At 42.7% G+C, this 19,320-nt stretch overlaps 1 protein-coding gene across 3 annotated transcripts; it reads left to right on the top strand.

Annotated features, from left to right (window-relative positions):
* Positions 1 to 64: 64 nt before the first annotated feature.
* NFRKB (nuclear factor related to kappaB binding protein) lies at positions 65 to 18,315 on the top strand. Of its 3 annotated transcripts, none has more exons than XM_012570800.5 (28): positions 65 to 192; positions 300 to 477; positions 715 to 764; positions 861 to 1,001; positions 1,386 to 1,587; positions 1,679 to 1,806; positions 2,900 to 3,074; positions 3,237 to 3,338; positions 3,870 to 3,943; positions 4,355 to 4,439; positions 4,675 to 4,855; positions 5,062 to 5,170; positions 5,620 to 5,746; positions 6,735 to 6,800; positions 7,744 to 7,823; positions 7,904 to 7,944; positions 8,368 to 8,425; positions 9,242 to 9,416; positions 9,736 to 9,842; positions 10,281 to 10,404; positions 10,789 to 10,865; positions 11,492 to 11,712; positions 12,215 to 12,488; positions 13,147 to 13,365; positions 13,782 to 14,558; positions 15,421 to 15,527; positions 16,267 to 16,402; positions 17,139 to 18,315. In XM_012570800.5, the coding sequence occupies exons 4-28, from the start codon at positions 879 to 881 to the stop codon at positions 17,262 to 17,264; spliced, it is 3,894 nt and encodes a 1,297-aa protein (XP_012426254.3). In that variant the 5' UTR covers positions 65 to 192; positions 300 to 477; positions 715 to 764; positions 861 to 878; the 3' UTR covers positions 17,265 to 18,315. The 3 variants fall into 3 exon arrangements, with proteins under 3 accessions (XP_012426254.3, XP_012426253.3, XP_030146923.3); XM_012570799.5 differs by having other exon boundaries at positions 8,365 to 8,425; XM_030291063.4 differs by lacking the exon at positions 715 to 764 and having other exon boundaries at positions 8,365 to 8,425; positions 17,139 to 17,433.
* The last annotated feature ends 1,005 nt before the right edge of the window (positions 18,316 to 19,320 follow it).

Below are 19,320 nucleotides of genomic sequence, written 5' to 3'. Positions count from 1 at the left end.
ACTGTCAGGTGGCTGCAGCACTCCACAGCTGCCGTATTTCCAGCGCAGCTCGGACACCTCTCCCAGAGGCCGCTGCGCCATCGCGGCCGGCCGCGACTCGGGGCCGCGCGCAGGCGCAGTTCGGCGGGGCGGGGCGTTCGCGCAGGCGCGGCAGCGCCGCCGCCTTCCGCCTTCGGCTGGGCCGCGTGAGGGGTATGAAATAAACTTGTTTTTCTGTTTTCTTCCCTGTCCCACCCTGTTTATTGCGGCGTTTTATTGACCTTTTCTTTATTTCGCGTGTTTTATGCGTTTCTTCGCAGCTCAGAGCGGTCCGGTTGTGTCGCGCCGGAGGGGACGGGGCTCCTGGCCCTATCACACCTTCAACCTGAGGCAAATCCCACCTTAGACCTGACCTTCGGTTCTGCGCCTTAAAACCGCCTTCAGGACTTAAATGTAGTCTGTCCTGCTGATTAGCAGTGTTGAAAACAGTTCCTGCAGGTGGGAAGGAAAGTGTGCTGGGTCAGCTGTACTTCCCAACCTACCTGTCTGGAAAAGCACTTCTCCATTGGCATGACCTGTGTTGTAATTGAAGAGTAAATGCTTCTATATGAATGTTTTATGTATATGTATGTGTGTGCGTATGTATGAATTTGATATATATATATACATGTGTATGTATGTATACATACATACACATATATATACAGATATATATGTATATATATATATGCACAGATATTGCAGGCCAACTCCACAGCTTCCATTTAAACAACCACCCATCAAAGGTGGGTCTTCTGTCACTCCTCACATCTGGATGGGTTTATCTGATGTATCTGGGTTTGGGATTTTTGTTTGTTGAGGGTTTTGCTGTCATTGTCCAGGAGCAGTAGGGCTGGAGGATGGATTCCCTGGATCACATGCTTACAGACCCCCTGGAGCTGGAGGGCAATTGCACACAGATCATGGAGGACTGCATGCTGGGCACCACACGGATCAGTCTGCCTGAGGACCTCCTGGAGGATGTGAGTAGTGCTGAGACACTTCACCTTATCATAACAACATGTTTAACTTCCTTTATGGAGCTCATGGAGCAAACTGGAAAGGGGAGGTGGTTTTGATTACCTTGGGAAAAGTGTCAAGTGTTTGATTAATCTCAGGACAATCTCTTTTAAATCAATTCTGTTATGTTCTTATTATTTTTAAATTGCCTTTAAGAAGAGTGTTACAAGCTTTGAATTTGTTTTCTTGTTAGTAGTATCAATTTCTTGACTTTTCCTTTTTATACTCGACTGTTTCCTGTGTTTTATAAAACACTGTCTCATGACTGGTGTTACTTAAAAATCGTCAAGGGCTAGAAAATGGTCAAAGACATGGCTTTCTTTATTGTTTTTCCTTGCTTTCTTTAGCCTGAGATCTTTTTTGAGGTTGTCAGCTTGTCAACGTGGCAGGAGGTCCTGACAGATGAGCAGCAAGAGCACCTAAAAAAATTCCTGCCTCACTTCCCTGAGAACAACCAAGAGCATCAGAACAAGCTCATCTCAGCACTGTTCAGTGGGGAGAACTTTCGTTTTGGGAACCCACTGCACATTGCCCAGAAACTCTTCCGGGGTCAGTCAGCCTTGTGAGCTTCCTTGTGGGTTTGGGGCAAGTTCTCAGCTAGCAGTTGAAAACCCAGCCATGTGTTTTGTTTTTGTTACAGATGGACACTTCAATCCCGAGGTGGTGAAGTACCGGCAGCTCTGTTACAAGTCACAGTACAAGCGCTACCTGAGTGCCCAGCAGCAGTACTTCTACAGGCTGCTCAAGCAGATCCTCGCTTCCCGCAATGTGAGTGTGCTTTGGGAGGAATAACTTGTCTTTATTAAAAATGTCTTTATTAAAAGTGCAGTCACAGTTCTCTGAGGCCTTTTCTTTAATGAACTGAATGAGTAATGCTTCTGGATTTTCCAGTGGGCCAGAGGGAACTCCAGACCCGTTGCTATATTTGCAGATTTTGGGTTGTATAACTCTTGTAGCTCTTAGTTGTGCGACCCGTCTTCTTTTCATGTCCACCTGTTTCCCACTTCCTGCATTTGCACCTTTACAACTTAGTATTTTCTTAACAAGTCATTCTGCCTTTGTTTGTTTACCATTTCTGAAGCAACTACAATTGCTAAATACAGTTAGAAAATATGTGGATCTAAACCTCTGATTCTCATTCCTGCAAATCCCTGGTAAAGTCTTCCTCTATGGATACTTCTGTGAGCAAATTTTTGCCAACTGAAATGTGTCTGTTGCTCATTTATCTTTCATTACACACAGACATTGAAACATTTGGTATGTAGGGATGAAAAAGATGTCTTTTTAACATGCCCTACAATGTTGGGGGAAATAGAGACTCCCAGACTTATTTGAGTTGGAAGAAACCTTAAAGCTCATCTCATTCCAATCCCCTGCCATGGGCAAGGACACCTTTCACTAGACTAGGTTGCTTCTGGCCTTGAGCACTTACAGGGATGGGGCATCCACAACTTAATTGGGCAACAGTATGGAATACATAGGAAGTTATTTTCTTTGTAGCCATGAGAGGTAAAACGGTTTTTTCAAAGGACACATTGTTAGATTGTTTGTGTGGAAACTACGCCTCACACCAATGATTTAAGTTCTTGTCAACACATCACGTAAAATGACAGAGTTATGTGTGCAGAAGAAGGTGCAGAAATTTCACCTGTTTTTTCCTCCCCTTTAAATTATAGTCTAAAATGCTAGGTTTAAAATCTTGTGTGTGGCAGATACTTCTTAATGTTCCCGTTGTACAGATCTGAGGTGCTGATGGCACCACATGGTAACCTTGCTGGAAGTTATCTGAGCTGGGCTTACCTGTCCTGGCTTACTGCACTGTAGCTGACATAGCTGATGTCACATGAGTCTCTCCTTTCAGCACTTGCTGGAATTAGCCAGGAAAGGAGGCCCTGACATGACCCTAAGGAGAAAGCACTTCCCACCAACATACGACTCAGAAGAAAGAGACAGACGGACGCATCGGCGCTACTTGAAGATCCTGAGGGAAGTGAAAGAGGAGTGTGGGGACACTACCTTGTCTTCTGATGAAGAAGGTAATGCCCTGGGCTGTACTGAAGACTCCAGGTGTGCATGGAAAAAGACACATTTTTGATTCTGGGCTCTACTTCCACTGGCTGGGATCTAATAAACACATGGTAATAGTTAAACAGATTGGAGATAGATCTTGCAGAAGTAAATTTATACCTCTGTTTTAGATCTAATCTCTTGGCCTCCAAGTTCTCCAGCACGTTGTTCAAGTCCACCATTCCCCCTGAGAGTGATCCCCACGTTGTCAACCTTGGACATGAAAACTGCAGGTGAGAGCCAAACAAAGGGTCCGTATGGGTAGAGGGGAGAGAATTACCTTGAGACATTGCCAGAAATCACCTTTAAAATCTGTTGTTTGATGGGGATGCTTCATTTTTGTAGTCTCCAGAAGAGTTGGCTCTTTTCCCAGTTTTATCATTTTCTTCTTGCAAGGCCAGTATTTGAACACAAGAGTCATGGTTTCTGTAATATTACTGATTCCTCTGTCATATTTGGCCTTTAGTGGTTGAAGCATTAGTGTAGTCCAATTCAAAATACTTGAGAATCCCTCCTATAGTGACTGTAATCAATTCTGCAAACTCTTCAAGCTGGTTCTGGCTTCTTTTTCCTGCTTGTATCAGCAGTGAAGCCTGATGACTGAATGAAGCACTGGAATGAACAAATGAAGGAAGTTCATAGATGGAGAAATTAGTTACTGAAATTTGGAGGTTGCTGGAAGTGTAAATGGATAGAAAATGGCATTCTAAGAAGTGTGGACAGTAACAATAGTGGAAAACTGCCAATAATTATTTTCATTGCAGACAAGATAGAACTTGGGGAAAGTGATTTAAAGATGATGTTGAAGAAACACCATGAGAAACGAAAACGTCAGCCTGTAAGATGCTAAAAAGTCTTGGGGGGGTGGGACCACATTTTAACTTTGATATTTTTGTTTCTTTGCCATAAAGATCAGGGCACTTCTGAGTGACAAAATGATTGCTATTTTTTGTGTGCACCCACCCATTAGCTCTTTATTGCAACCTGGGTTCAATTTTCAGTGTATACATGCAGCTCCTGGCCCTATTTATCTTGGTAGAAGGATTTTGTAATTTTAGTTACGTGTTTTGGAGGGACAAAATTTTGGATTAGAGTTAGAAGACTTTCAACTTCTATTGCAGTAAATAATGTAATAAGCTGATCCTGGTTGAGTTTGGTGCATTTTAGTACTCGGGTACTTCTTCACCTTGTTGCTGTCTTAAGACTTTGTCTTTTCTCAGTTTAATTTCTCTACCATTTTCCTGCGTAGGATCACCCTGATCTAGTCACGACAGACCTGACCCTTGAGGACATCATGACTCGAGTGAATGCTGGCAGGAAAGGTTCCTTAGCAAGTCGGTGGATCCTTTGCTTTTTTTATTTCACATATGTTGGTTTAAAAACTAGAGGTTTTCTGTTGAGGGGAAAAGTGAAGATTTATGACAGCAGCTGGAAAGGTGGAATGGTTGAGGTGTGAATGAGTGCACACAACATACATTTCTAGATACATACTTAAATAGTTTATGACTCTCAGTAAGGTGTAGTAAGAAGCTGTCTAAGTATTCTTTTTAACTTTTATCATATCTGAAGCCTTATTTGACATCGCAACCCTCAAGAAAAAGGTGAAGGACAAGGAAGATAAGAAAAAAAAGAAGCCAAAGATTATTAAATCTGAGGTGGAAGATTTGGCTGACGCTCTTGGCAATGCAGATGGACTCCCATCAATGTCTCAGGACTTTTCCCCCCTCCCTCTGTCATCTGTCAAAGAAGAGTAAGTGTTCCAGAGGGGCCTGAACACTTTGCATGGATGGAAAAGACATCTTTCAGCTCACATTTTTGTGGGACTGTTGCAGGCTGTGTTTTCATGCAGTCTGGGATGTGTAAAATATGTGATATTCGTCTTTGTATATGGAGGTGAATATTTACTCAGAGGACTTAACTCTGCATTCTCTTTCTTTTGAATGTTTTCTTTTGAAGACCTCTTGAAGATATGAAACCATGCCTTGAAATAAATGAAATATCATCCAGCTTCTTTTTCCTTCTTTTGGAGATACTGTTTCTGGAAGGACCTGCTATTCTCTCTGTGGTAAGGAGCCACCCACTTACTAGGAATCTTTGCAGGAAGCAAAATCAAAGAATAGAGGAGCTTACAGCTTTGTAATAGTGACTTTTCTTCAGACTTACTTTGCTGTAAATTACAAGATTTAGATTACATATTAAAGAAATTAAACCCTGGGGAAGTGCTGCTACATTCTGGTTTTAACATGTTCCATGAGTTTAGTCAGTGGAATCTGTGAGTCTTTCCATTCCCATTCTATAGATCATGGTTAGATATATTTTCTATATTTAGGGCAGAGATGGGGAAGTGTTTTCCCCTTCTTTGGTGCTGTGGTTACTTGAAAAAGTCAGATGATTATTTCATGTACATGAAAACCTTTCTATTCCCTGCATATGTTCAGCTGGTTTGTTTTCTGTGAAGACAGTCATAGGTTAAACTTGTGAAATCATTAATAAAACAATTATCTTTCCTTTCAGCTTGAAGACAAAGTTCTTGATTGGCAGTCTTCTCATGCCAGTGCACTAAATAACTGGTTCTCCTTTGCCCCTAATTGGTCTGAATTGGTTTTACCTGCCTTGCAGTATTTGGCAGGTGATAGCAGAGGTAAGAAGAGATGTTAAAAATACTAATTGTGCTTGTTCCTCTGTTCTAGTCAGTGCTGGTTTGCATTATAGCTTGAATCAATTTTTTCATTCATTGTCACAAAAAATCCTTGTATTGTTGGCAGTGTTTCTGTGCGAGGCTGTTTGGATGACATGTCTTAGTTGTGGTCGACTTGTTTTGCATGTGGATAATAGATAAGACCCAGCATGATTCCCAAGTATGAAATTTCCTCTAGACAGACAGTTTCTCATGTTCTGATCATGGCCTTAGGTAGGGTGTTTGAAGCAGGAAGGAATTAGTCTCTTCCCCCAGAGTGTGAAGTTGTAGTTGTCTTTGGAGATAATAAAAATCAAACAAGATGATACCCTGAGCAATCCACTGAAACATGAGGTTGACCCACCTTGGGCTTGGGCCAGCTGACTTTTTGCCATTCCTTTCAAACTGAATTATTCTATGGTTCTAATTTGCTTAGTGGGAAGTTTTAAAGGCAGAAACAGTAGATTGTGGTAGCCTTGCAGCATATTGTCCATAATGCTGGTGAATACTCAATAAATCTCAAGTTCTCTTCCCATGAGCCCATGAATTTTCACTGTACAATAACAGTCCCTGGGGCCTCATATTTCTTTTTCCTCTTCAGTTTGAAGATAAAGTTCTCAACTGGCAATTTTCTCATCCCATTTTCTCATCTGAACATGGTGAACAGCAGGAACAGGCTCTCAGCTGACAGCCTGTTGTTGGAAGGCTCATTATCCTGTTCTGTTCTTTCCTTGTGCTTGCCCTTACACTCTAAGATGCTCACCTTCACAAGGTGATAAAGGGATCCTATCCCCTTCCCAGGGGCAAGGATAAATTTAGAGATGCACTTACATAATCATTTAAAATGCTCTCTGTCACTGTGAGTCTTTCACTTGACAGTTTGCATAACCACAGTAGGTTTTTGAGGTTGGACAATGGTATAATGTCCCGACATGTACATTTGTCACTGTAGATGCTCCTTCCAGCTTCTCACCTTTTGTTGAATTCAAGGAGAAAACTCAGCAGTGGAAATTGCTTGGTGAGTACCTTGTGTTCTTCTATGATGTGTACTATAGTAATGGTTTGTTGTTTTCTCTAGGACTTTACTTTTCATCTTTCTGCAGCCTGGAGAGAAACAGAGCTGTTAATTCCATGGTTAGGCATTTTCTTTTCTTTCAGCTGAGCTAATACATGTTTTGGATTTGAGGTGTTCATAGGATGTCAGTATTGGTAGCAGACAGAGCATAAATGAACAAAGGTACTGGGCTGTATTTCTTTCTGTTGCTGACTTAACCATGTTTGTCAACCTTCAAATTTGTCTGAACACCTTCATACTTTCCCTTCTGTAGAGCATGCCTTCTGATGATTCAGAGTAATTAGTAATTATTACAATTGCAAAGGAATTAAGCTTCTCTGTAGAGCAAACTGATACTATTCTCATTTTTAAAAGTGGGAACCAAAGAGCAACTTAATGATCAATGTGCTCAGACTCATACTGATTGAACTACAGATGATCTGTGTTTATGTTCATTCCTTTAGTTACTACACAGAATTTTTCATTCTTAACTGTGGTGATTCTAGTGATTATATTTGCAGCTTCTACTGGGAGAGATATGTAGTCAGGAAGCTTTTCCTCTGATCCCCTTTCGCAGTTTTTGGTGGAGGTTATGTAGGCAAGTGTTTCTGCTCATGGATTAAGTAACTGGGATTACTTTGGAGAGTGGGAACAGGTGACTGTATCCCAAACAGCATCTTGCCTTCTGTGCTAGGAGTTGAAGCACCATATTTTGTACCAGCACAGGGGAATCACTGGGATTTAGCATTTCCTAAGTCTGGAGGTGTTCAAATATTGCAGTTTGAACATCTGTGACTAGTGATGCATTGAGGAGATAAGGGGAACAGGAGAGGACTGCGAATTACAAGCATCTGGCTTCCTAAGAATTAAAAGAGTTCTATTTTTACATTTTTGTGGTTTCTTATAGGAAGTTACCAAGATCATGAGAAGGAACTGGCAGCACTGTTTCATCTCTGGCTGGAGACCAAAGACCAGACTTTTTTCAAAGTGAGTGAGACAAAAATTAACTTCTTGGAGCACAAAACCTGACTGTGTTCTACCCAACATTGACATTTCTTTCTCAATAGGAAAATGAAGACAGTTTGGATGCCATGCCACTGCCCAGAGTGTAAGTGTGTAACACTGAAAGCTTTTGTAGTGCTGCTGAAGCTGTGAGATTTGGGCCTTGTGCCTCTGGATCTTAAAATAAAACAATTCTACATCATGGGACAGTAGAAAATTTGATAATTTGATTTTATAAATGCAGTAACTGGACTTCATGAAATTGACTAATTTTATCCAAGTTCACATATATTATCAGAGCAAAGCTGCAGTCTAGCTTAGGTTCTGCTAATGAGATTATTTATAGTCCTTGCTTGACTTCAGGTAGTGCACACAGCATATTTTAAGATCTCTGCAGGGCTTACTTTTGTTACCATAAATGCTTTAAGGATTTTTTCAGAAGAATTTTCAGAAGGATGAGGCTATTAATTGTTTGGGACTGTTGTGGGCTTCTTGTGCTCAGAACTGATGGTGCCCTTTGTTTCAGAAGGACTGACTATGTAGTCCGGCCTAGCACTGGAGAGGAGAAACGGGTGTTTCAAGAGCAAGTAAGAAGAGAATCTTCATTTTAAAGGCACTTGTTAAAACAGTTGGCCACTAAATCAGGAGAATTTGTGTAGGATGGCAGTTTTATACTCTACACAAATGTAGTTAATGTGAAGAATTGATATGTTGCTTCTGCTTTGAAGTCAGTATCTTGGCCTTGCATAAAACTTGCTAATGACATAGCCTTGTTTCTAAACCATCAGTATTTCCAGTGGGTAAAATTAATTTCATAAACACTAATTGGGTAAAATTAATGAAATTGATAGTGTCAGTTGGTTGTGCCAACCCCTCGGTCTCCTTTGCCATCCCTCTCCATCCCCCACTTACTTCTTTATTTTTTGGGCATGTATATGTGCAAGCAAAAAATAAGTGTCAATAAGTGCACCCATCCAGTTAGTTATCTTACCTGTAGATGCAAGTGGGAATTAGAGGGAAAGCACATGATGGGGATTCTTCTCCTGTCTCTCCATGTGCTGTCTGCAGAATTTATAATTTAAATTTTGGAGATCTTTCTTCAGCCAGATGAAAGGAGGAAGGGGACAGAAGATGCATCTCTTGTATTTCTGGCACCTCTCTAGTCTGTGCAGCTGCTCGACAGTGAATGTGTTGCACCTGTATACCTTGCTTAGGTGGAGCGTTGTACTTTGCATGAAGTAGTTTGTGATTTTCTTGATCCAAAATAAGTTTATATAGCAGTATTTGAGTGTTTAGTTTAAAAAGGCTTTCTCTAGAGAATGATATCAACTTACTTGGTAATATGACATAAGGCTTTGCTGTATGTTTCCTGGTAAAGTCAGTGCTCATTTGTCCATCTCCAGGAGCGTTACCGTTACAGCCAACCCCACAAAGCCTTCACCTTCCGGATGCATGGCTTCGAGTCAGTTGTTGGTCCTGTGAAGGGGGTGTTTGACAAGGAAACCTCCTTAAACAAAGCCCGGGAACATTCTCTCCTGCGCTCAGACAGACCAGCATATGTCACCATTTTATCCCTTGGTAAGGTCATGGCTAGGAAAACTTTTCTAAAGAAGAAAATCATTCCTCTGACCCCTAAAACAGCTACTTCAGGAATCTGTATTGGGGTTGAAAGCTTTTCCTCAAATTCATCACTATTAGCACAAAGTTGGCACAGTTGATGTATTTTAAAAGGATCCTTTATAATTTCTCCTATTTTTGGGGGACTTTTGGGGCTTTTGAGCAAGTAGGCACTGTGAGAGCAAGGGTAATAGAGCAGTCCCAGAATTTATCTGATGGAGTACCTGAGTACTGCTGTCCAGTTACAGCTGGAAGTTTAAGCTCTGGTTTTGCGTTTCAGTTCGTGATGCTGCTGCTCGCCTTCCTAATGGGGAGGGAACTCGAGCTGAAATATGTGAGCTGCTGAAAGATTCCCAGTTCCTAGCTCCAGATGTCACAAGTGCACAGGTAAGTTGGATGTCATGTCTGGCCTCAGATTCTCATAAAATACACTCCAGGCAATATTCAGTGGCAAAGGCCCAATAGTTTTTATGCTGCTGTGATGAGCAAAAGGAAGCTAGCTGTGTACTTCTGTGATGAGCTGCTGTAAATCTGCACCAGCTTTGGTTGATGAAAAGCCGGCTAGAAAAGCCACAGAGTTAACAAAGTCATAGAGCTGCTCACATTTTAGATTGAGGAACAGTCAATTTTCAGAGCTTTGGTGGAAGCTCCATTTAACCCAAGGTGGCAACCACCACCCTGTGCTTCAATATCTGCCCTCAGTCACTTCTCACTCAGACTGTTCACAGCTTACTCAGGTTTTATACCAAATAGGATCATTTCTATTTGTCAGTCTTGGCTAGTCCAGCAAAGGATATCTTGTAATCTGTGAATTCTGAACTTTAGGTTAACACTGTTGTTAGTGGTGCTCTGGACCGATTGCATTATGAGAAAGATCCCTGTGTGAAATACGATATTGGGCGGAAGTTGTGGATCTACCTGCACCGGGACAGGAGCGAGGAAGAGTTTGGTACGTTTGGGTTGGCGATATCTTAAGAATTAAAAATGTTTATAAAGATGGACAATGAACATTAATTTGTCAGTCTAGCTTTTTTCCTTAGTCAGTTTGCTTATGTTGTTAACTCCTTCAGCACTTAAACCCAGTCTGAGAGAGCAGTGTGTCACTTTGAAGCATTTGTTTGAAAAATACCATCCCAAGAACTGCAGATGTATATTCTTATGTGTCTTATTTTCAGCCTTTTTTGGCTAATTTACTAGATGTTTTTTTTTGCAGTGTTACATGACTGTGTGTTTAATTCCTTGTCTGAAGAAGAATCTGCACCTCTTACCTAGTATCTTCCTTAAATGAGTATGCTTGTGTTCAGGAGCTCTAACCATTAATTTGTCCTTGCAGAACGGATCCATCATGCTCAAGCTGCTGCAGCAAAGGCCAAGAAAGCTCTTCAGAAGCCAAAACCTCCAGCTAAAATGGTAGATTTCTTTGCTCAGGGTTGCACAGCTGCTTTTGGGATTGAGAAGGAGATTAGTCTTAATTTAATCCATAAATTCTGCATCCATAGCAAGTGATGAAAATTACCACTTTTGAGTTAGCAATTTATGATGTGTATGAATCAGTCAGTGCACAAAATGAACAGGGAGAGAGGGAACTTTTCCTCCACACAGCTTCTACTGCTATCCTCTCATTTGTGCTCCCTATCAAAGGGATAGTCTTTCAGATCTAGTTTTGAGGTTAATTTGTAACAGAGTGTGTGGAACACATCTGTTCTCTTCCTTGCTTTGCTGAAACCATCAGTGTTTGGATGTCTGATATTAAATTTTTCTGAAATACTTGTCTATTGACACATTAACCAAAGTGGAAGTCTGCATGTTCTGAATGTTTGTCACAACTCAGGTGCACTTTTCCCTGAGAGCAGAAGCCAAACACACCAATTCATCCAGGGCTGTAGCTGGGGAAAGGCAGTCAGTCATGTTTGATACCATGATTTAACAGCAGAGCCATTCACCACCATACAGAAGTCAGGTTGAAGTACTCAGCCTACTGTAAGGTGCAGCAATTAACCCCAGATTTTGTGATGCTGGATGTGGTTTCTTTGTAGAAGTCAAGTAGCAAGGAGAGTACTGTGAAAGCCCTCCCCACCAGCACAGCAGAACCTAGTCAGCTGAGCCTCAGTGACTCCAGCATGCCACCGACTCCTGTGACTCCAGTGACACCAACTGCCCCTGCATTGCCAGCAACACCCATCTCACCCCCACCGGTGTCTGCAGTCGGCAAGAGTGTATCTGGTGCTGGGTCAGAGCCAGCAAAACCCAGCCAGAGGTACTGCTTCTGTCCCCTATGTCATTTGGGAATGCTGCTGGCTGTTTTTCAGTAATTTGTATAATTCAGTAATGAGGGAGTTGGAGTTATTTAGCCTGGAGAAGAGGAGGGTCAGGGGTGACTTTACCGCTCTCTGCAACTCCCTGAAAGGAGGTTGGAGGCTGATGAGAGTCGGACTCTTCACCCAGGAAACTGCAGCATGACAAGGGCACAGTCTCAAGCTGTACCAGGGGAGGTTCAGTTTGGGCATCAGGAGAAATTTCTTCACAAAGCATGATTAGACATTGGAAGAGGTTGCCCAGGTAAGTGGTAGAGTCTCCATCTCTATAGGTGACCAAGGACAAAGTGGACATGGCACTCAGTGTTCTGGGCTGGATGACAAGGTGGGATCAGTCACAGGTTGGACTCAATGATCGCAGAGGTCTTTTCCAACCTCAGTGATTCTGTGATTGTGTGTATTTTCTTACATCTTTGCTGACCTACTAGCACTGTCTTTCTGCAGCGTTCTCCTGGTGTCTTCTCCCACCATGCCCCAGCTGGGGACATTGCTGTCCCCAGCTCAGAGCTCACAGGTGCAGCCAGGGCCAGCGCCCACCCCGCGTGTAGTCAGTCACAGCAGCTCTTCAGGCCTGCCACAGGTCCGTGTGGTCACTGCCCAATCCAGCCTGCCAGCTATGTCCCAGCAAGCCCCAGTGGTCACCCAGCAGCAGCAGCCCACGTCAGTGCCTCAAATCCGTATTCCAGCTACAGCCACACAAACCAAAGTGCTCCCTCAGGTGAGTTGGAAGGGGTAAGAGTATCTGACATCTAATCTGACTTGTGGTGTTCTGGTGTGATGCACAGGCATTCTGTGCTTATTTGGAGCATGCGCTAACTGCAGGCACGAGCACAGAAACAGTTTTACATATGCAATACTGTTCAGTGCTCTGTTTTTCATGTAGTTACCTGGCATCATTAAATTGTGCATTACATAAAAAGGCCATAGAACTTAGAATCACAGAATCATTAAGCTTGGAAAAGACTGTCAAGATCATCAAGTCTGGCCATGAACACAGCAACACTACTATGTTCACTACTAAACCATATCCTTAAGTGCATGGTCCACACATTTTTTTTAATGCTTCCAAGGATGGTGACTCCACTACTGCCCTGGGCAGTCTGTTCCAGTGTTATACAACCCTTTCCATGGAAAGAAATTTCCTAACATCCAAGTTAAACTCCCTGATGCAACTCGAGGGTAATTCCTCTTGTCCTGTCATTTATTACCTGGAAAAAGAAACTGACACCCACCTCACTACAATTCCAAGCAGTTGGAATCCTTGCAAGAGAATTCTTGTGAACTCCCCTGAACTTGCAAGCTAACACAATACAAAGAATCACTAGACCGTTCCTACTGTGGTAGTCTGCTCATACTCTTCCTCCTCTCTTCTATAGGCTGTGATGACTCTGCCCGTAAAAGCTCAAAGTAGCCCTGTGCAGGTGCCGAGAGCAGGAAGCTCCATGGCCAGCCAGGCAGGTATCACTGTGACGGGACTGCCTGCAATGCCCAGCCCTGCTGTGAAGCCAGTGACCAGCTCTCCAGGCAGTTCTGCTGCCAGCACCTCCTCCACCACTATTATTCAGAATGTGGCTGGCCAGAACATCATCAAGCAGGTGAGAGGAAGGGAGAGACTTGGAATTGGGCTCCACAACCTGATTGTTTCCTGTTGTGCAGATGTGAACATTTGGGAGCTGTAATGCTATGTGAGTTGATGGACTGTGCAGGCTGACACAGTTACTGGTTTTGTTTTCACATGCAGGTGAAAGATATGTTTGTGCAGGTTCTTTAGTGATCTCTTCTTCATTTTGTTTGGAAAAGAAACCAGCCCCACCAGTATTTCCTATTTCAGATGGGATTTGGAATGCCATCTGATAAACAACCAGACCCATTTTCATTAGTGTACTGACTGCTAGTCTTATTCCACTTGCATTCCAGTGGGAACAAATATCATCCTGTTGGGAAGTTCTGCTTTGAGTGGGCCTTGGACCTTGTCCCAGTTTGATGGAACCATTTCTCTGATCTCTCACAGGTGGCTATTACAGGACAACTTGGCATGAAGACCCAGGCTGGAAGTGGCATCCCACTCACAGCAACCAATTTTCGGATCCAAGGGAAGGATGTGTTGCGCCTGCCCCCATCCTCCATCACCACAGACGCAAAGGGACAAACGGTGCTGCGCATCACTCCAGATATGATGGCCACCCTGGCCAAGTCTCAAGTCACTACTGTCAAACTGACTCAGGACCTCTTCACAGCAGCTGCAGGAAGCAGTGCTGGTGGGAAAGGCATCTCTGCAACTTTGCATGTGACATCCAACCCTGTCCAGACTGCTGAGTCTTCAGCCAAGACAAGCACGGTGTCTCCTGCCTCTGCCAGCTCAGCCGGAGGCACCGTGGTTAAAGTGACTCCTGACTTAAAGACTGCAGAGCCGACAAGTTCTGCTTTCCGCCTGATGCCTGCCCTGGGCGTGACTGTGGCAGACCAGAAGAGCAAAGCCATAACCACAGTGGCATCCACAGAAGCCAAGCCAGCTGCCACGATCAGAATTGTGCAGGGGCTGGGGGTAATACCCCCCAAAGCCGGGCAGACCATAACTGTAGCCACTCATGCTAAGCAGGTGCAGTCGTCCTCGGTGGTGAGCATTGCTGGCACAGGCCACACCTCCTTACCCACCGTGAGTGCCACAGTGTCCAAAGCAGTTGCTGTGGCCTCAGGAGCTGCGGGAACCCCCATAAACATTGGCACAGGAGCCACAGCTGTGCGGCAGGTGCCCGTCAGCACCACAGTGGTATCTACATCCCAGGCAGTGAGTAATGCTGAGTTCTCACTGGGGGTGGGGAAAGAAGGGGGGTGCCAAAATACAGTGATATTCTATGGCTGAAAACTGCTCTTTGCATCCACAGAGACTCAAATTAATATGGCAGTCATACAATGGTTGTATTTAGGTAGTAAATTTTGGGTTGTAAAGGACATTAAAGCTCATTCAGTGCCATCCCTTGCCATGAGCAGGGATGCTGCCAACTAGATTGGGTTGCTCCAAGCCTCATCCAACCTAGCCTTGAACACTTCGAGGAATGGGCCAGCCACAACTTGTATTCTGGGTATGAATCTGCAACTCATTTCATGGTGTTCAAATCGCAGCTAAATGCCCCCAAAAAGTCAGATACTTCCCTTATCTCCTTTTTCAAGTGAATGAAATAAACTGCATATCTGAAGTCCTGCCTCATGCAGCTCTGTGTCTCATGCAGCCCACACCTTAGCAATAATTTACCTTGGAATGGTGTCATAGAGCGTTCAGAACTAGAAGTGCTTGTTACTTAAGTATTAAGTTTTTTACTGATTTTGCCCTTTAATGCTATTTTAGTGCCCAAATCTGAAGGTACCATAAACTGTATTGTGGTTACATAAGCTAAATGACATGATTGTTTCCTAAGGATGAAAATCACAGATCCTGTGGTGCAAAGATTATGTGGATTTTCAGGGTCCAGGCAGCTGTATAGTGAATGAGAGGGAGGTGAATTTTAAGGAGCCTGAACTGGAGCACAGATTCCATCAGCAAAGCTGCTGCTGGTTTCTGCTCACAGGACTCCCACAAAGCAGCAGATGTTGTCAAGCGGCTTTTCTGCTGAGCTTCCCATGGCTCCTCATGTGTTCTTCCCATTCCCTAGGGCAAACTTCCAACACGGATCACAGTACCCCTGTCAGTGATCAGCCAGCCAGTGAAGGGCAAGAGCGTGGTCACTGCCCCCATCATCAAGGGCAACCTCGGTGCCAAGTGAGTGCTTTGCATCTTGTAGTTTTGCTTTAGAAATAGGCTGAGGAAGGTCTGTGTTTGGAAGGTTCCTGGGGAGCAAGCAGTCAGAGGCTGGAATAGGATTCCAGTCTGTGAACAGGCCCATCAGCTGCAAGAAACTGAGTGGATATGGTGTCTGCAATGAGATTGCAATTTTTAGTTATTTATTTTGAGACGCAAGTTCTAGCAAATACACCGAAGAAGAAGCATTCTGTGCCTTGAAATCAGCTGTTCGATTATTTCTGTGTGTTTGAGCAAGAATTAACACACTGAAAAATACGTGTAATCTGAGGCCATCTCTCCATTCAAGAGAAGTTAACTTCCTTAGTGAGAATTCCTCTGGCATTCAGATATTGAAGGCTTTTTGTTAATTCTTCCATAAATTCTGATAGTGTCTCCTTTAGTTAATATTTCATGTACTCAGCTGTTTCCTGCATTGAGAAGTGTTCAGGTCTGATCAGTCTAACCCAGTGTATGCATGGTCCAGAGTTAATGGGTGTGATTTGTGTGCTAAATTAATTCTCTGTCGGTTATAAATACTGACATAAGCTTTTCGCTCATGCATTTGCCAGTTTTATGGGGGGAAAGAAAACCCACCACTTAAAATGGTTAGTACATGTGGTAGAACTATAATCTACTAGCAACTGAAGAATGGTTTGGAGTTGGAAAGATTGAGCCTGCTGTGCTGTTTACTAACCTTTCAACAATTATTTTTCCTTAGCATCAGTGGATTAGGCAGAAATATCATCCTGACTACAATGCCAGCAGGGACTAAACTGATTGCTGGGAACAAGCCTGTGAGTTTTCTGACTGCACAGCAACTACAGCAGCTGCAGCAGCAAGGCCAAGCCACACAGGTAAGGGCACCTAGAATGATCATTCTATTTGCTTTTTAATGACCTAACATCTTCATGAGGACTTTACACTGGATACATGGCGTTGCAGAAAAAAACCAGGCACACAGCTTGGTTGTAGTGCCTGCATTAAGCACATGGAATCTATCATCACCTTTACATTCTCTCCATCCAAATAAAGTTTTAAGATGTTTTTGAAGCATTGCCAGTATAAGTAATGTAAAACCAAAGGTCTTGTCAGGATTTTTCTATACACGCAGCAGTCTTTGTAGTGCTTTGTACTTTGGCTTTTGTGGGTCACTTTTTCTTGAAGACATCACATAACTGCTTTGCATATCCATCGTTCTGTCTGGAAACTTAGTGATCCATAATTCCAAATAATTAATCTGCATTGACAGCTGATATTAACAAGTCTGTAGAAGTGAGATATCCAATGGATCCAAGTCCTTCTTCTGAAAATGCATAAAGGCAGCTGACATACAGGTTTTTATTCAAACTAGTTTTCCAGCCTTCCTCTCTAATCTGGAAATCTCCTGTCACCATCTCATGTGAGCAGTGGATGAAATGATCTTCTTATGACATATTCTGTTCTGGCAGTGTTTTTGGTGCTTGATGTCATTCCAATAAGTGAGTTTTTGTTGGCAGCAGAAGCAGGTACTTCACCAGAGCACAATGTAAGTGCAGTCATTGTGTCACCAGGTTGTTCTTGAGATGAGTTATTTCTTTCCATTTCACACAGGTGCGAATTCAAACAGTTCCAGCCTCCCAGCTCCAGCAGGGAACAGTCTCTGGCTCAACTAAAGCAGTGTCCACTGTGGTTGTGACAACAGCTCCATCTCCAAAGCAGACTCAGGATCAGCTGTAAACACTGGTTTGAACATGGATCACTTTCTAAGAACTTCCCTGAGCCTGTTGTCATCCTCCATCCAACCAACCACCTGCGGCTGCCTAACCCCAGCCATGGCTTGGAATTGGACTGGGTTCTGCCCTTGCTTCTCTAGGGTCAGCACTGCCATGTCTGGGTAGAAATTCCACAGGAAAAAAAAAAAAAAAAAAAAAACCAAAAAAACAAAAACAAAACAAAACCAAACCAAAACAAAAACATGCTGTACCTGCAAAACAAAATGTTTCAATCCAGATATGTAAATCCAGGTTCTGTAGAATTTATGATTTAAGAAATGTCTTGCTGTTCTTTGTACTTGTTCCATCCAAAGGACTTTTGGCAAATACAGTTCCTGTGCATTTTCAGTTGTAGACAAAGCAGTTATCCTGGATCTTCATTAAGCAGGGAAGGTTGCTTGGAAGGGGTTATTCAGTGGCTTTTCAAAGTCATGGAGAAAATGTCTGCTTTTACTGGAGTCTGGCTGTCACTACTGTTACCTAGTGACTCAGGATGGTGTCTTTGACACCAGAGTTACTGTAACTCACATTCGTGTCAGGTTACTGTCAAAGACACGGTGATAGTCAAAGTGGTTTTTTTCTGAAATAGAGTGAGTGACCATGGAGGAGAGGGAAATGAGATACAAGTCTGTCAGCAAATGGGACTGTATTGGAAAGGAAAAAGTTGATATTCAGAAGAAAGATCCTCTCTTAGCTTTCTTCAACATAGAAACCTTTTTATCAGTGGAAACAAACTGTGCCTTGGTTTAAAAGGTTGGAATATGTTTTAAAATACACCCAAACTGTTGTCTCTTGGGTTCTGAAGAAATACTTCAAGCCATGACCGTGGCTGTTAGTTTTGGTTTTACTTTTGCAGTTTTATCTATGTAAATATTTTTGAATTTTGCACATACTGGAGATGAATTTGTGACTGTTCTGACATGACCTTGAAACTGAATGAGATCAAAAGATGTGCTGAATGAGATCAAAATATGTCCATCAAAAGATGGAGAAGAATAAAAGTGTAGAAAGCCTTACAGATCTCTACCATATCCTTTTGGTTCTCTACAGCGTGTTTTGTGTACAGTCATTGTCCAGCTTGCCAAGGGCTAATAGCCTGTCCATCTTCTTGATGATATTGTTCTTTTTAACCTAGTCTTTTTCTGTAGGCTTTTTTTTTTTTTTTAAGATGTGGTTTGCTCCAAGTTATATATTATAGAATATAATATATTTAAAGAACCCAGTTGTACAGTTCAGGATTGTTGTGGTTGGAGCTCTGTGTGTGTTACTCTGGCTGGGCTTCAGGCTGGGGTTGTGGATCTTTCTGTACTGTATCTAACCCACTTCCCACTTAGAAGGAAAACAGGTATTTCAGTAGGAAAAGAAGTGACAGGATATAAATACTGAGTTAGCAGGACACATCAGTTCAGTATTTGAAAGTAAGTGCTTGAATTATGGTTTATATGCTTCACAGTTTGGAGTGATAAAGGTTGTCTGTTCTGCTTTGTCATGTTTTGTACGTTTTGCACGTTTATCAATCAGGAGCCAGCAGAAAGATTGTGATTTGGGAGGGAGGTTAGGACATTCCGAAGTCCTTTTAGTTGTGAAGTTAAAAGACTAAATTAAGCAGGCAACAAGCAATTTCCTGCTATTGCTTATGTGAAAGAACCTTTAAATTCAAAACATAATCAAGATAATCCTGCTATGTTCTGTTCATAATTAATAAATTATTAATTAACGTACAGTCAAGTGCTGAAAGATGGTTCCATTGTGAAGACCCTTTAATTTCTGTCAATCCTCATGACTTTCTTGCTGGACACAGGAGGCTTTGCAAGCATTAAGCTTAAGAAAACAAGAAACCTGCATCTAATCCCAGAAGCTTAGTGTGTCTCAGGTGGTTGCTGCTGATTTTAAGTGTCTTGCTTTCAATCACCGTCCTACTTTTGAGCAACCTTTGCATCCTGGCTGCTTCTCTTAGGTTCCTGCTCTTTTATTTTGAAGTCTGGCTTTTGGGGAAAAGAGCATCAGATACTGGATGAGCT

This window comes from Taeniopygia guttata, chromosome 24, assembly GCF_048771995.1.
Source record: "Taeniopygia guttata chromosome 24, bTaeGut7.mat, whole genome shotgun sequence".
NCBI lineage: Eukaryota > Metazoa > Chordata > Aves > Passeriformes > Estrildidae > Taeniopygia > Taeniopygia guttata.
Note: the sequence above shows the minus strand (reverse complement) of the source record. Positions and strands in the feature narration are given on the sequence as shown.